Here is an 18,785-nt window from a genome sequence, read left to right on the forward strand (position 1 = left end):
TTTGTCTTATCTTTTTCCTTTCTTTTCGTCTTGGTTATTCTATCTCATTATCAAATTCTTACATGTGAGTAACTCATTTTTTATCATTCTTATTACATCATTAAACTGTCTACATCACTATTTACGTTTCTCTGATCCACTAAAAAAAGAAAAAAGAAAAGAAAGAAAAAAAAAAAAATATATATATATATATATATATATACATATATACATATATATATGTATATGTATATATATATATATATATATATATATATATATATATATATATACATATATATATATATATATATATATATATATATATATATATAAATTCTTCTCACCCTTGATGGTAATGCTCGAGAAGAAGGACGAGGTATACCTCAAAGAAGCAAAATAGAGTCCCTCACGTGACGCGAACTCTAAGAAGACGAAGACCACGGACCAAAAGCTGTCAAATTTGGTTGTAAAGGGGGTTATCACACTGCTATTTTCCTCCGACACTCTACCTCCAACCCCCATTTGAGTAACTAGACTATGACTTCACTTACAGAAATCTAGACATCTATTAAAACATTTCAGCAGTATGTCTAACACTCGTATAGGTTTAAAATCTCTGAGTTCATTATTCAGCTTTGCTTTATATGACGGAAAGATAATTAATTTGATATTTGGAGATTTGAAAAGTAAAATATTGTAACCGATGTCGTTTTTAACCAAACGTTCCCTCAACGGTCGTCGCTGATGAGACCCGTGGATGCACAATGTGATAGCGCCTTTGCTGGTAAAGGATCCTGGGGCCGAATTTATAAAAGATCCTAACATCTAGATATAAATCTTCAAAATGGCGGATCTTTTACTTAAATCAGCTGTCCATAATGTCGAGGTTATGTCTAGACATAAGCATTTAGGTCGCCGACATAGGGATTTAGGTCAAATCTCCGTCATTAGGGGTTAGGATCTTTTATAAATTAGGTCCCTAGTTATACGGCTATGTATGTAAAGTGTTTTCGTGTGCGCGTGTACAGCATCAACAAAAGTGGTGACGCCTCGCCATAACTGATATTAACTGTTATCAGTAAGGGTATTACTATCTATGTAAAGTCAACCTTAATGGACCGGCCTGCCCTCAGCAGTGTTTTTTTCAGTCCCCCCCCTCAAAAAAAAAAAATAATAATAATAATAATAATAATAATAAATAAATAAATTAATTAATTAATTAATTAATTAATTAATTATTAAATACAAGATTCGCCCATCTATAGATTCGACTTTGCTTGTGTCTAAGTGAGGATTTGCTTACTCCTGTCTTGTCTATGGATGACTTTTTGTTCCTTTGTTATTCCGGAAACTTTAGTGTATCTGTGCAGTGTGCTGCCGATGTAATCGGAGGCGCGCTGGTCTCGCATTCGCTTAGTCTTGGGTTCGAGTTCCACACTTCTCTCCGATTTCTAACAATGACTGTTAGTTGACTTAACAGTCCCCAAAGCGCATAATAGGGTAAAGGTGGCGGCTTCAGCCGCAACTACGCGCATCCCAGCGTGGGATCCTTACTTTTTACTCTTGTATATAGTGATAAAGATGAGAGTATCAATAATTAGCTGACCAGTAACTAACAAGTAATCAATAACAGTTGATTAAACAATAGGTGACTCACAATTAACATGAAAATTGTATTAACTATAACAACAATAACAGCATTAATAATTATAATAAAAAATACATAATCAGTAACAACGACGACAGTGAAAATAAAGAAAACAAAACCAATGTAAAAAAAGGATAAAATAGATGATAATAACAACGTATACTCTATTTGGTTAACTTGTAATCAAGTATGCAAATTGAAAATCTTTATGGAGTCTTTGCAATTTATTGCGCACACTTAAAATCAAACATAAATTAAGACCAAATAATACTAAAGTACAGCACCTTAACTTATATACTATACATACAAATCAGGATGAAATATTTGATGAAGTATTCTTATTCACCAGCCAATTTCAGTATTTTCACAAACAGTGAAAGAAATACTGTCTCTGGCTTATGTCTTTGCAAAGTGTATGCCCTAATAGTACAAGTAAAACTGTATATTTACACGCTTTCAAACAGTGAACACATTTTTTCCTATATTATCTTATATTACAAACATGTACATATTTACTTATCTATTTATTTATTCATTAAGCTGTCTACTTATCTATCTATTTGTTTATTAATCATTCATTTATTGACTGAGTTATTCATTTACTTATTTATTCATGTCTTTATTTATTTGTTTATTATTTTCTATTTATTTACTTTTCTATTTATTTGTCTATTCATCCAATTATTGTTTGTTTATTCATTTACGTTTTTATTTACTTATTTATTAATTTATTTATATCTTTTTTCATTTATCTAATAATTAATTAATCCATTCATTCATTCATTTATTCATTCATTTATCTATTTGTTCACTGACTTACTTATTCATTTATGTATCTATTTATCTATACATCAATATATTTATTTGTTTATTTTATTTTTTTTTTTCTAACAGTAAGACAATTTATCACCTTTCAGAATATGGTACAATTCATCTACAGTATATCTCAATTAACATAACAATATAGTTTCACATTGATAGTTTGAAGCATAATTATATTAGGATCAAAATTACTATTTTCACAATATTTCGTATTCATTTCTTAGTATTACGCTCAAATGTTCATATCAAAACATGTGAATGATCGTATTATAAGATAGAGTGAATAATCCTATCAACTTTCAGGTTTTTCAACCGTTGAAAAAATCCTTTTTCCATAACTTTTTCTGGACTATTTTTGTTTGAATATTCATTCATCTTTAGGTATCACATTCATTTATAAATGTTTTCATCATATCAAAATTTTTCCTTTTTTATTTGTTTAATCAGTTATTATTTATTTATTAATTTATCTATTTCTTTATTCATTCATATGTTTATTCATTCATATATTTATCTATTCATTTGTTTGTCTATTTGTTTCTTATTCATTAATTAATCTATATATACATTTCTTAATGTATTTATCTATTTTTTATCTATCTATTAATTCATTTACAGAGATACAGACTGTGGCTAATTTTTCTAATGAAAGATACCTTAATATGGCATTCTCTATCAAGTATTTGTTCTAACACATTTAGACATTGTTATTCTATTTCATCTCTTCTCTTTTCTACAACTTTGAGCTACAGAACCTTAAATCATAGTTCACATGTGAAGGCACTGGACATAGCATTATTGTCATTAATTGGGGCATACGCAAGAGATCTTGTTGCCTGACATATACGTCGGCGCTAACCCCCGCGGTCTCTCCGAGTAGGCTTCCATGCAGACACCCTTTCCACTTGAGACAACTCTCTACAGGTTTAATCATCTTGCTCCAGTTATGCGTTCTGTAGGCGTCCCCATTGTCTCTTCAAGAGTTGTCTCTTGTGGAAATAGCTCTATGAGTGGGACCAACATCAAGGAAACGTGCCATATGCCTATGTAAACGGAATTGACGTCACGAATGATGCTGAAAGTAACTGGCCTAGACTGAGTCTCAGAGTACAGTCTCTGGTTTGATACGAAGTCATTCCAGCAACACACACACATATATACTGTATGCCTATGTAAACGGAATTGATGTCACGAATGATGCTGAAGGTAACTGGCCTAGACTGAGTCTCAGAGTACAGTCTCTGGTTTGGTACGAAGTCATTCCAGCTACACACACATAAATATGCCTATGTAGACGGAATTGACGTCACGAATGATGCTGAAGGTAACTGGCCTAGACTGAGTCTCAGAGTACAGTCTCTGGTTTGGTACGAAGTCATTCCAGCGACACACACATATATATGCCTATGTAGACGGAATTGACGTCACGAATGATGCTGAAGGTAACTGGCCTAGACTGAGTCTCAGAGTACAGTCTCTGGTTTGGTACGAAGTCATTCCAGCTACACACACATATATATGCCTATGTAGACGGAATTGACGTCACGAATGATGCTGAAGGTAATTGGTCTAGACTCTCACAGTACAGTCTCTGGTTTGGTACGAAGTCATTCCAGCTACACACACATATATATGTTTATTGTATTCACTCACCTAAGTATACAAAGAAGACAAATGTCATCACTTCTAATCCCTGTGGGACTCCAGGTGTCATTTTCTTTTCCCGAAAGTGAGGGGTCTTCTCAAAATACTGATTTTATTCTCAGAGACTCCGAGAAATTTCACATCCACTGCAACAATTTGCATTCAATGATGCGTTTAAAGTTCAGTTCCGAAAGAAATAGTTGTTTGGCATCCTTTCAAACGCTTTCTTTAGGTCCATGTATACGAAATCCATCTTTACATTTCTTTCATGCACCGCGTCGGTTACGCTCGTTATGACACATAATATTTGGGTATGAATCCGATGAATGTGTGTACGTGTGTGTGTGTGTGTGTGTATGTGTGTGTGTGTGTGTGCTATTGTTCCTCAGTTATGATTGCGTGTACATGTGTGTATGCTTGTACAACTGCGCTTTTTGTATGAAGAAATATAGGTCATCTGTTTTGTTTATACTTCATTATCCTTTCCTTTATATATTTCATTTCATTTCTGATACAAAATTACATGACACATCAACATTATATTCATCAAGCTTATTTTGTATCCATCTTCCTCAACCTTGTTTTCCTGCGTGTTATCCTCTCTTCTACCTCAACTCACTGTCCACCCCATTTATTTGCCATTCTTCTTTCCATTTCCATCTTTCCTTCCTCCTTACGTTTCTCCATCATACCATAACTTGGACTCTTTGGAAAGACGTAGAATGCAGGGTGATGTGATAGAAGTACTCAAATGGGTCAAGGGTTTTAACAAAGGTGATACAGTGTCATCATATTAAGACAACAATGCAGGACTCGCAGTAATGGATTTGAATTGGACAAATTTAGATTTAAGAAGGAAATAGGCAAGAATTATTTTACCAATAGAGGGTTTAACGAATGGTATAGACTTAGTAACCATGCACTGAGCGCTAAGATTATTGGTTGTTTTATGAGAAGGTTAGATAACTTTATGGATAGCAATGGTAGATGGTATTGGTCATGGAACTGCCTAATGTAAACCTTATGATCTCCTTCATTCTTATGTTCTTACGTTTTTATAACTTTATGGATGGGGATGATAGGTGGTAAAGGACATGGAACTGCCTAGTGTAGGCCTCATGATCTTTTGCTGTCTCCTCCATTCTTATGTTCTTATAAATTTATGGATAGGGGTGATAGGTGGTAATAGACATGGAACTGCTTAGTGAAGGCCTTATGATCTCTTCCAGTCTCCTTTAATTTTATGTTCTTATATTCCTATAACTTTATGGATAGGGATGATTGGTAAGAGACATGGAACTCCCCAGTGAAGGACTTCTGATCTCTTACAATCTCCTTCATTTCTATGTTCTTATAACTTTATGGATGGGGAAGAGGTGGTAAGGCACATACAGCTGCCGAGTGAAGGCCAATTTATTTCTTAAAGTCTTCTTCATTCTTATGTTCTTATGTTCACGGCTCTCCATCACACACGCCTTCCATCTTTCCTAGTCCCAAACTCTTCCTTCTCACACTTCCTCCTTCAAGTAAAAACGAGTGCATGGGCAAAGGCGCCCCCTTTCAACTTGACCTCGAAGCCTGACGTCTCGTAAGTTCGGCTGATATCCTTTGCGCCGAAGAGGACCACGTCAGGATCTGTGACGTTGATCCTGAAGATGTATGAGACACCTTCACGCAGGTGAACAGGATTCTTGAAGGATACGTTGGCGCCGTGGGACGCGCACGAGACCAGGGGAGACGACTGTGGGTCTTCTTTTCGGACTTCCACCTGAAAAAAAGAAATTATGTGGAAGTAAAATATGTATATACGAGTGTATACATACATATATATATATATATATGTATATATATATATATATATGTATATATATATATACATACATATATACACATATATATATATGTGTATATATATATATATACTGTATATATATATATATGTATATATATATATATATATGTATATATATATGTATATATATATATATATATATATATATATATATATATATATATATGCGGGAGTAACTACCAGGAAAAGGTAAACTAATGAAGCAGAGCACTTTCGTATAATTACATCTTCAGTGCTAAAATAAAGAAGGAATAATAAAAGGAAGATATAATACATAGGATATATGATTGAATTTGACAAGGTGAAGTAGAAATTCGGAAAGGTAGTGGAAGAAATACACGTGGCTTTATTGCCGTTCTGGTAATCAACCATCATGAGACAATTGCTCATAACTGGCATATTACAATTTAAACAATTGTGAAATTTCTTGGCAAACATAACTACCTAATTTGTACCAACCTTGATGAAGGTTAACATTTATTCCCTTACTAGATTTGATCAAACTGCATTTAATTAAATATCTTTCTGTGGTGTTATAGTTGTATGTGATGACTTTAGCGTTATCCCATCCAAGTGGGTGGTTAAAATTATTCGTGTGGATAAGTATACCGCTAGATTGGTTTTCCTCTGAAGCATAATTCTTGTGTTCATTAATTCGTGTTTTGAGTGTTTTAGTAGTCTGACCAACATAAAACTGATTATATGATGTACAAGGTATAAACTTTTTGATAAGTTCACATTTTCCATTTAACAATTCTTTTATCTTCTTATTGAAAAGGCTATTTACTAACCCAGTGGGATTCTTTTTATGTTTATCCTTGAGTAGTTCATCAATTTTGTTAAATAATCCTTTTTGTTCATTATTACTACAGCATTTGATTGATCAACTTTAGTGATATGTAAATCACTGTTCTTTTTGAGAGTGTTAATAGCAAATTAGAAATGAATCGACATTGCCAAATTAGAGGTTGAATAAGCCCTCAGGATCAAGCGCATTAATTGCCATAATTGCCATCTGAAGTCAAGGAATAATGGTCTCAAACTATCCTGAAATAGATTTAATTTGGAAGTGGGTAGAAACAACTTCGCCAACCGTGTAGTTAATGAATGGAATAAACTTCCTGCAGAGGCAGTGCAATATAGTTCAGTTCGAAGCTTTAAGATTGATTTATATAAACACCTAAGCAAGATGCTGTAATGCCTGCCATTTATTTCATATTATTTATTCATTTGTTTGTTATTATTTGTCTGTTTATTATTTCCTTGATTATCATTTATTTACTGTATTTATCTATCAATTTATTATTATTTACTATTTACCTGTTTGTTTATTTTTTAACTTTACCTATCTATTTATTTACTTATTTTATCTATTATTATTTGTTATTATAATTTATTTATTTATTTATTCATCATTATTATGTATACATATATGTATGTGTGTGTATGTATATATATATGCATATATGTGTATATATATGTATATGTATATGTGTGTGTGTATGTATATATATAAAATAATTACTTTTGAAAACACTTAGTGCAATGCCATATCAAAGCAATCCTAAAGAAAAAATCTATAAAAGAGACGAAAGAAGAAAAGAATATCACTATAGAAAAAATAACGAAATTTAACTTAACCAAAAAAAATTTATTTGTCGAGAAAAAAGCAGAATCATTATAGATTACCCTTTACTAACGAGGTTATGAGAATGGAAATTAAATGCAAATACGAAAGAAAAATATTTGATTTTTGAAATCCCAGAAAGATTTATGTCTGTAGGAATGAAGATAATCTTAAACTAATTGTTTTTCAAGAACTCGAGCTTTTGGCCTCAATTAAAGTCAATCAATAAAAAGTTATTAGAATGAACTACGAACGAGAGGAGCCATGGGCTACCCATATCGTGAAGAGACTATGTAATTTACCCACGGTCTTGTATCACGTGTTGGACTCGTGATCGACAGCTATTACCCTCCCGAATGAGAGTCTATGAGCAATGCTGACACACACATACACACAAACACACACATAAACACACACACACACATACACAAATACGCACAAACACGCACACACACGCACAAACACACACACGCACAAACATACACACACACACACACACACACATACACACACACACACACACACATATATACACACATCCACAAACACACACACACACACACACACACACACACAAACACATACACAAACGCACATACACACACACACGCACAAACACACACACACAAATACACACACACACACACACACACACACACACACACACACACACACATACTACAGCGATGCTGAATTAGTGGTCGAGATCAGTACCACTGCACTTTCGAATCGTGTTTTATTCAAGGACATAACACGGTAGAGTTAAGGCATTGCATTGAGTAAAGCATCTATGCATAGTGTCTGCAGACACAAAAGAGAATATTGTTCTAATTGTTGGATTCATCGCATTGTCTGCAAAAGACAAAACAGCGAAATTTCCGTCATTGAGAATATTGTTCTCGTTCGTGTCAGCAGACACTGTATGACCGTAAGGATGTGACTTTCGATTAGGCATAATAATTAGATAATATATCAAATAAATATGAAAAAATATATATTTTTAAAGAAGAGTAAAGATAACGGAGGGGTACCTCAAGATGTGAACAATGAAATAAGATTCATATCTTAAACTTACGCCGCATATAAAGAGAATGTCGACTTGAAAACAACTGGAAATAGAATATTGAAATGCAATTAATGGAAGAAACGTGGCACTGTATCACAACAAAAAACAAATTGAAAAGCAATCACTGGCTATCGGGAAACAATGTATAAGAAGGAAAGAGAAGAAAGATGTAAATATGATATTAGCAATGCTGTGGTACAAACTAAAGAAAATTATTATGATAAATGAATATGGGACAGGCTGTAATCGAAGGCACAGACCTCAGAATGAAAAACAGAACCACACTAAACACAAGTTGTGAAATAATGCAAAAATTATATAGAGCACAGTAAGGAGAAATTACCTAGAGGCAGTGAATTAGATACTGTAGACAAAGAAGTAAATGTAGCCTAAACCACACACTTGCTAGCAATATTGGGAGAATTGAGGTGCTCATGAAAGTTTTATGTACACTGCTTTAGTAGTGTAGGCCTTATGGTCTCTTGCAGTCTCCTCTATTCTTATGTTCTTATCTATTAAACATTTGACTACAAGGAAAGGCGCATAGTGCAAGGTGATCTAATAGAGGTGTTCAAGTGGATCAAAGGCTTTAACAAGGTCATTATATTAAGACAACAGGGCAAGAATCGTAGTAATGAATTTAAATTGGACAAATTTAGATTTAAGAAGGAAATACGCAAGAACTTGTTTACTAATAGTGGTCAACGAATGAGATGGACTTAATAACAATTTGGTGAGCATTGAAAATATCGGTTGTTTTAAGAAACGGTTAGACAACGGTATGGATGGGGATGACAGGTGGTAATGGAAGTGCCTAGTGTAGGCCTTATGATATCTTGTAGTCTCCTTCACTCTTATGTTCTTCTGTTCATAAGGACCGTGAGGTCTTGGCGTGGCGGGCCCACGCACGCCTGAATTTCACTGAAAGGTCTTGGTGGTTACATAATGTAGACGGCAGCGACCAAGCCTATCGATCCTCGATACTAAGTATTGCATCAGACTATGTATAGGAAGCACTTAGTCAAATGATGCTTAGTCAGGAAGGTTATTTCGACCATGGAATAAGAATATATAAACATTTATATAGAATGTAAATTCACATATAATGTAGCATATAAATTTACATATAACAATGATATATATACATAAAAATAACGTTTACATATAACATATAACATTTACATATACGTTTGAATATGATATACATTTGAGTGTGGGAAGGTTGTGTGACTCAATTATGAATCTCGTGACTCGAATAAAACTCAAGGTGCAAATATGCACACAACCGGTGTGGGGTGTCATGTCCGAAATTTTAGTTTGAATAGTGACCGAATCCCAGGCCCTCCGGGTGGATACAAAGGCGTTGATTGGCCTTGGAGACAATTTACTGATCCTCTCATGATGAATGATCCTCTCAGGCGCACCTCTCTCAGAGCCACAACGCGCAGGTATCTGTTGTTGATTTCATTAAGTATGGAGCATTACATAAATACATATATGATTAAACATGTGTCCTAATCAATTATCAAAATACGGTACTGACTCCTTGTCAATAGAAATATACGATATTTTTAATATGATCATATGTTGATTTCCTATTTTTTCACATACATACATACATATATATATATATATATATATATATACATATATATATATATATATATATATATATATATATATACATTCGAAGTGGTGTTTTTTTTTTTCATGTCAATTCACAATCATTAAAATGTCACAAAAATAGACCATGTTCAAAGGCGAATATGGTTCTCATTAATAAGCGTCATTTGTAAATCATCAGCAGACTGGAGGTTAATTAAGTACATTCTTATTGTTTTGACTGGTACTTGACGCATCAATATGGAACAAGTACGAAGTTTTATGAAACCTTTCACAGACATACATATGGGCAAAGAGATATGAGCCCCTTTCGATAGATCTTTTTTCTTTAAGATATTCGAATATTTTAATACTGTGTCTTACATTACAGTGAGTAATTATTCTGAAGTTCGCCTTATGCGAAGGAAAATACGTTTTGGTATATGTAGGTATATATTTGTTGGAAAAAATCTGTAATAATGAGTACAAAAGGGGGGTTGCTTACCATTTAGAATTTTCCTTATGTTCAGTGATGCGTATTTAAATCAGTAATAATATTTGTAGTGATAAAAATAGTAACAGTAATAGCAATGATAATAATAATAATAATAATAATGATATATATATATATATATATATATATATATATATATATATATATATATATATATATATATGTATGTATATATACATATATATTTTGAAGGATGATAGTACATACTACAGTAAGACCCATTAGTCAAAAATACTAAAATGCGTTTCCTCTTCCTTTAAATACAAAACTAATCACAGCTGCACCAAATCCATTTACTTTTTAGTTGGTTATCCAATGTCTCGTTAAAGTACGCTGTGTCCGCCGCACTCGAAGTAGAACACAAATTCACGACTATAACAGTGGATTAAGGAATTACGCTCAAGAGGATTGGCTTAGCTAAGTGCACCAGTGAAATAACAGCTAAATTGTAGTCGGCTTGTCTGGTGTAGAATACCGGGATGGAAATATATATACGTATTGTTTCGTTCTTCCATGTATATTCATTGTTGTGAGTTGAATAGAATGAAAAAGAAGGTAATTATGATTAGTTCAAATATCAGTGATAAAGATAGAAAGGGAAGAATGATATGGACTAGAGTGATAGAGAAAGTAATGATGTGAATTATCAGTGTTAAAGTGAAAGAAAAGAGAAGATTGGTTTTGAATAGAATGGAAGAAAGATTAACATTATGGGAAATGTCATTCCTAATGAGGAATAGGAAAGATGTGTATAGGTATAGTAAGAGTTAGTTCAATACATACATATATATATGTACATACATATATATACCAAATGCTTTTTTCCCCTTACACAGGAGGTAGCCAAAAAACAACTCCCGTTTACCTTCTTCCCTCCCTCTTATCTTGGCGCCTCCTGGATAACGGGTCATCCCTGCATCTTGTCCACTGCCCTGGGTCAGAAGCAGTGTCCCAAGAAACAGTAGATCCACAGCAAGGCCGCTTCATTAATTCGGTGACCCCCCCCCCTCCGTCTTCTCATGCAGAAAAAGAGAAGACGGGTAGAAATCCCTTCGGGCTGCGTTAATTTATTTCTCATAATCCCTCACCCCCCATCCACCACCCACTCCCCCTCATACATCATAACATCATCCATACACAATTATTCTCCATTCACCCCTATCTTCTCTCGTTCTTCCTCAACAGACATTCCCCCTTTCCCATAGCACCTTTTACCACATCCATCCATCTCATCCTAGGTCGCCCCCTCATGTTCACTCCTTCCACCTCTGCCTTCCACACCTCTTTTACCAATCTTTCTTCACTCATTCATTCCATATGTCCAAACCATCCCAATACTCTTTCATCAACCCCATCTCCCAACTCCCTTTCCACCCCTGTTCTCCTCCTCACCTCCTCATTTCTCACTCTATCTAGCTTAGTAACCCCTATCATACTTCTCAGACATTTCATCTCAAACACATTCAAACTCCTTCTCTCTTCCTCTCTTATGTTCCATGTTTCTGTCCCGTACAGTGCTGTCGGCACAATAACACGTTCATATAACATCCTCTTAGCATCCATTCCCAAATGTCTATTTCTCATTACACTTTTTAATCCACCAAGACATTTATTCGCTTCTTTCAATCTACATTCTACCTCCACCCCCACTCCTCCCTCTCCTGCCACATTTGCACCCAAGTATCTAAAACTATCCACTTCCTCCAATCTCTCTTCCTTACTCACTTCCAGTCTGCTGCCACTCTCTCCCCTTTTATAGCTTTTTACTTTTGCCCACATTTATCTTCACCTGAGTCTACGTTTTTTTTTTTTTTTTTTTTTTTTAACAGATTCATATGGTCGATTTTCGTATGATTTAAATTTGATATTTAGAATAAGTTTTATGGCTCGTCGTTGTACTTTTTCCAATCTGTCAATGTCTTTAATGAGATTCGGTGACCATACGGAAACTGCATATTCCAAATGAGAGATTGAATTTTCAAATCAAAAGATCGCACAATCAGTCCTAGAATCTTATTTGCTTTCTTAGATGCTGAAATACAATGCTTATATGACTTGAGGTCGTTACTGATAATTACGCCGAGATCCTTTTCACTATCCACTTTTGTTAACGAATTTCCAAAGAACTTGAATATCTAATTGGTTTAAGTGATCATTTGCCATTCCCCACAGTTTTGTATCATCAGCAAATTTTGAGACAATAGATTTCAGTCCGTGGCCGATATCATTTATATATACTATGAATAGAAGTGGCCCAAGAACGGAACCCTGAGGAATTCTACTCGTAACATTTTTCCATCTAGAAGTTTTAACATTTAGAACAACTCTCTGTTTCGATATATATATATATATGGGAGTTACGTTAGCAACGTATATATGTGTGTGTATATGTATATTCTGTAAGTGAAGAATATTTTGAATCTATGTATGTATATACTCTATAAGTGATGAATATTTGGAAACTACCAACCTATCCATATACCAAGGGCCTTTTCCCCCTTATATAGTCAAGTTAAAAGACACGTGCTCACTCCGATCCATTCTACTTCCACCCATTCCACTCTCATCCACCACACGTGCCCACTCCGATCCATTCCACTCCCACTCATTCCACTCCCATCCATCACTCTTTTCTTCCAAAATTACCAATTTAGAATATACCAGGAGTTGCCAAACATCATATCTCTTCAACATACTCATATTCCTCTCGATCTTATACTCCCCCGTGTGATCACATATATACCTTAAGACTTCTTAATTCAACTGACATAGAATTCATTTAACCTTTACTTGAGCATGTCAACAGACTGAGTAATTAAGATATGGATCAAATATTGTCCCATTAAACAGACTTCTTAAAGACGGTTTCGTGAAAGAAGAGTAATATGTTCTCAATCATTAAAATAATTACGTCAAGGTTCTAGGAATTAATGGATAGGGTATTCGCTTTAGTTGAAGCAAGTAATTTTCAAAAAAGTTAAAGTATGTGTCAAAAAAGGTTATAGTTTCGAGTTCATTCTGTATGTGTAATTGTTTATATATATGATATGTTTATGCATATGTACTTTTATATGCATGTGTATGTATGTATACATACATATATATATATATATATATATATATATATATATATATATATACATATATATATACATTCTGACAGGTTGACGCAAATGGGAGTAGGAAGCACAAGTCTTAGTATCAGTTTATTCCTGAATAGTTTCAGATGTTTGCTTTTTCAAAGGAATGGTGTACAAAATGGGCTGTGGGTATTTATACATGAGGGGGACCTCACTATCTCCCCGTGTTGCCAGAGTTGGCGACAAGTCTGGACATCACCGAATGATATTTACTATAATAATTAATTAACAAATGCAATGTACTAATAATAAAAATAATGATTATAATGCTAGCAGTAATATTAATAAAAACGATGATGATATTGATAACTGATAATAGTAATGATAATAATATTAATATAATAATAATAATGATGATAATGATAAAAATTATAATATACTAATAATGATATACTACTACTACTAATGATAATGATAATGTAGTGATTGATTAATAATGATAATACCAAATACTAAATGTGGTAAAAAGAACAGTGGTAATAATGGAGGATGCGTGACATGACAGCATGTGAATAAATAGAAATATGGTAGCACGGTATAAGAAAAATCGATAATAAGGTAAAAAGAAGAAAGATGGAAAGGGTAAGTAAAAGTGGTGAAGTTAGAGACGTGAGAGAATGTATCTACTTAATATGGCGAAAGATAGCCCCATCCTGTCGGACTTCCTTGAAACATGAAAACTATTCCATGACTTTCGCAATGATAAAAAAAAAAAAAAAAAATGCTGGTCTATATAATGTTATAACAACGCATTCTATGATCACATTTGGACCTCACAAAAGGGTATCACGGGACCAAATATTCATATGATGTCAATAATGCATCCTTAATTGGCCTATTATGATTTGTAAATGCAAACTAAACATGGTCTATAGTTTTACAAATGATAATGGTCACATGTTCTTGTAATGTAACTTATTTGAAAATGGGCGGAAAGACTTCATTGGTGTAATGTATATCCTAGATTCTCCAAAGCCTTCTTACCGAAAGTCATTTTTGTTAACCCATTCAACTCCGATGACAAGATGTCTTGTCATTTGGTCAAATAAAACAAAAAATCATAAAACACCAAAATGTTTGATCAAACACCAGAAAAATATGACGTCAGTCCTCGCTTCGCTCGCAGCAAAACGAGGACTGATGTCATATTTTTCTGGTGTTTGATCAAACATTTTGGTGTTTTATGATTTTTTGTTTTATTTGACCAAATGACAAGACATCTTGTCATCGGAGTTGAATGGGAATGTCTGAAGGTTTCACCGTTTGGCGAAGACATGGAATTCAGCGACACATCAGCTGAAGGAGCAGGAGCTACTGGTGGCCCAGGGCCACAAAGGACTTGCAATGACCTCGACATGGGCTTCGAAAGGAGAGTTCGAGCCTTCGTACGCGAATGCAGCAATGAAGAGCGACAAGTGCTCCTCAGCCATTAGGCCTTAAGCACACTGGCGACTTTTGTAGAGCCACAAGTGGCTGCGTTTTGTGGCGGGGATATTTTCTCCCATAGGTTCCCATTGTTTTCAAGCTTTGCCGATCACACCCACCAAGTGTGATCGGCAAAGCTTAAAAACAATGGGAACCTATGGGAGAAAATATCCCCGCCACAAAACGCAGCCACTTGTGGCTCTACAAAGTCGCCAGTGTGCTTAAGGCCTTACAAGGAAGAGATCGAAGCCTTCCTGAAAGCTCCAGATATGGAACCAAACGAACACATCTCTCGTGTCTTAAGCATCGTAAATATTGTCATCGAAGAGATCGAAAGACACCAGACGAAGAAAAGAAAATTTGAAGAAGATATTTCAAAGGCAAATAAGAAATTTAGAATTTCAGATCATAGAAATATGGAAGTACTGAAGTTGTTGGGCAGAGGTTCTTTTGGCTCTGTTTATCTTGTGAAAGATACCACGACTCAAGTACAATGCGCACTAAAATCAATCAGAATGAGAGGTCTAAAAAGTCAAATTAAGGAAATTAGTATCCATAAAAGACTAGACCATGAAAATATTGTATCGTTCCTTGGTGAACAAAGGGAGAGAAACTTTGTCTACATTTACCTCGAATACGTTAGTGGAGGTACTCTAGAAGACAGAATCGAACCAGGAGGAATAAAGGAGAACAAAGTTCGGTTCTACTTCAATCAGTTGATCTACGGGGTGAAATACCTTCACTCACAACGAGTAGCTCACAGAGACCTTAAGCCTGAGAACCTTCTCCTGTCCAGAACCGAAGACCTCAAAATCGGAGACTTCGGTCTGGCTGTCGAGTTCGAGAAGGACAGGTACCTGTGCGAGCTATTTTGGAACATCCGGGTACGTTGCACCCGAAGTCTTTACTGGAAGATACAGAGGAGAGCCCGCAGACGTTTGGTCTTGCGGAATCATCCTCTTCCAGCTACTTACCGGTCAGACGCCTTGGGAGGACGCTCAGACGAAAGACTTGAACTTTGCAATCTGGTCCTCTTCGTCTTCAGAAATGCGTCTCCGAAGACCTTGGAGATCCCTCTCCAACAATGCTTTTGGTCTCGTTAAAAAGATTCTTGCTCCAAAACCAAAATACAGAGCAACAGTTTCAGACATCCAGCAAAACAATTGGTTCCACGGTTGAGCGAAAAAGATAGTACACATAAAACTCATCTAAACTAATTATGAGTAAAATTCTGAAAGAAATATCAACAAATAATTGTGGAATATTGGTCAGCGTGACCATCTCCTGTTTAAGGTGTATTCATTAAACACCATAAATATTCCGAGGTTTCCCTCAGCTGAATAAAATTTCTTGACGCCAACCAAGATCTACAAAGCCGATATCGCGTTTGATCATCTCACGACTTATACACTGGCTGACGCTACACGATTCCATTCAACAAGGGGGAGAACCCCTGTTCAGCAAAATGGTTAAGCTTAACTCGATTAGATCCATTAATGTTACTTATGGCATGCATTTGTTATACTCTTATTCTTTATGTATGTATGTATGTATGTATGTATATATATATATATATATATATATATATATATGTATATATGTATATATATATATATATGTATATATATATATATATGTATATATATATACATATATATATATATATATATATATAATGTATGTATGCGTGTGTGTGTATAATAAATAAATATATATATATATATATATATATATAATGTATGTATGCGTGTGTGTGTGTATAATATATATATATATATATATATATATATATATATATATATATATATATATATATAATGTATGGATGCGTATGTGTGTGTATAATATATATATATATATATATATATATATATATATATATATATGTGTGTGTGTGTGTGTGTGTGTGTGTGTGTGTGTGTGTGTGTGTGTTTGTGTGTGTGTGTGTGTGTGTGTGTGTGTGTGTGTGTGTGTGTGTGTAAGTGTGTGTGTGTGTATATTATATTATATAAACACATATATATATAATATATATATATATATATATAAATAAATTTATATATATATGTTATATTTTCACTTGGAAATGAATAAAGAATTACTATGCAGTAGATAGAAATTCAAAGGGTAATAAAATTAAGCAATTAAAATGCTAACATTAGAAGTATGAAATACTTTTATAAGAATTGAGATGAAAATATATGAGGGTGTGGTGAGGCTGATAAAAAAAAGTAAATTCATTAAGGGAAAAATGGAATGAGATCAAACTGAAGAGAGAGGGGACATTAGAGGTAAATAATAAGAATGAAATTGATGAGGTGACTAGAGGAAATTGAATCAAGAAAGATAAACAATGAGAAGGGGACTCAGCAAATCAGATATCGATGTATTATCGAACATAGAGCAAACGTACATAGTACGACATAACATTATTTGGAATTCCCTTTTTCACTTCAGTTTACTGCATTGAATATGTAAAAGAACATAGATGCAATGTATATATACAGTGGGAAGCATAAAATCCCAAAGCCGCTGTTTTTTTTTTTTTTTTTTTTTTTTTTTTTTAATAGGCCCACTTCTGATCATAATTTATATGAAGAATGAAAATGTGCTTACGTGAGCCCAAGGACTATAAACACGAGGCGGGTAGTGATGGTGTGGATAGTGTTAATAGTAATGAGCATGCAGTAGATAGAAATTCAAAAAGCAATAGAAATTAAGCAATTAAAATGCTAACATTAGAAGTATGAAATACTTTTATAAGAATTGAGATAAAAATATATGAGGGTGCGGTGAAGTATGGGAGGTAGGTATGTTAAAACTAAGTTGGCATGGAAGTTATCATTAGCCTACTATTTTTCCAACATGTGTTCTAGAATTACTGCAGTCAACTTCATAAAAAATGAGAGGATCACACAATAACTTTTGAAATTAGTTTGCCTTATGGAACTGAATACGAACAAACTAACAAAGTATATCATAATCAACAACAGCAGTAGCAATGACAACCTCATTTCCAAGTCTAAAAGGCAATTGAGTTCTCATAGGAATTAAAAAAAAAGGAGAAAGAAACAATTCTTGGTGTCGTTAATGAAGTTATTATGAAGTCTTGTAAATGAAACTGGAGAGAATAGAATAATAATTATAATAATATGTGCCTGTTCACTTGCACGTTGCTCAACATCCAATCGTTAGGTCCGGTGCCCTGTCAATACCAAACCTCTCCAATCAGTTCTGTCCCAGTAGAATTCCTCAAGAGCCATTTTTTCAAAGATGGCTCCTCTCCGCTCTACAGCCTCCTTGATATTATCCATCCACCTTTTTCTAGGACTTCCAATGGGCCTTGGTCCTTCTGGTCTCCACATCAATGTTTTGTGTATGATCAGTTCTGTCCCGGTAGAATTCCTCAAGAGCCACTTTTTCAAAGATGGCTCCTCTCCGCTCTACAGCCTCCTTGATATTA

General features: G+C 34.3%; 2 protein-coding genes across 3 annotated transcripts in view; one reads left to right on the forward strand and one right to left on the reverse strand.

Annotated features, from left to right (window-relative positions):
- Positions 1–1,251: 1,251 nt before the first annotated feature.
- LOC143036591 (BTB/POZ domain-containing protein 6-like) overlaps positions 1,252–18,785 on the reverse strand; it is a 244,789-nt gene continuing 227,255 nt past the window's right edge. For both annotated transcript variants that reach the window (XM_076204150.1, XM_076204151.1), the window contains exon 9: positions 1,252–5,864. In XM_076204150.1, the coding sequence (XP_076060265.1) occupies positions 5,619–5,864 (246 nt within the window). In that variant the 3' untranslated portion in view covers positions 1,252–5,618. The remainder of the gene's footprint in view (positions 5,865–18,785) is intronic.
- On the forward strand, positions 15,172–16,425 carry LOC143036010 (uncharacterized). The gene is made up of 2 exons (XM_076203268.1): positions 15,172–15,312; positions 15,532–16,425. The coding sequence occupies exons 1-2, from the start codon at positions 15,172–15,174 to the stop codon at positions 16,423–16,425; spliced, it is 1,035 nt and encodes a 344-aa protein (XP_076059383.1).

The sequence above is a fragment of the Oratosquilla oratoria genome, chromosome 20 (genome assembly GCF_046742065.1).
Source record: "Oratosquilla oratoria isolate Oo_2021 chromosome 20, ASM4674206v1, whole genome shotgun sequence".
NCBI lineage: Eukaryota > Metazoa > Arthropoda > Malacostraca > Stomatopoda > Squillidae > Oratosquilla > Oratosquilla oratoria.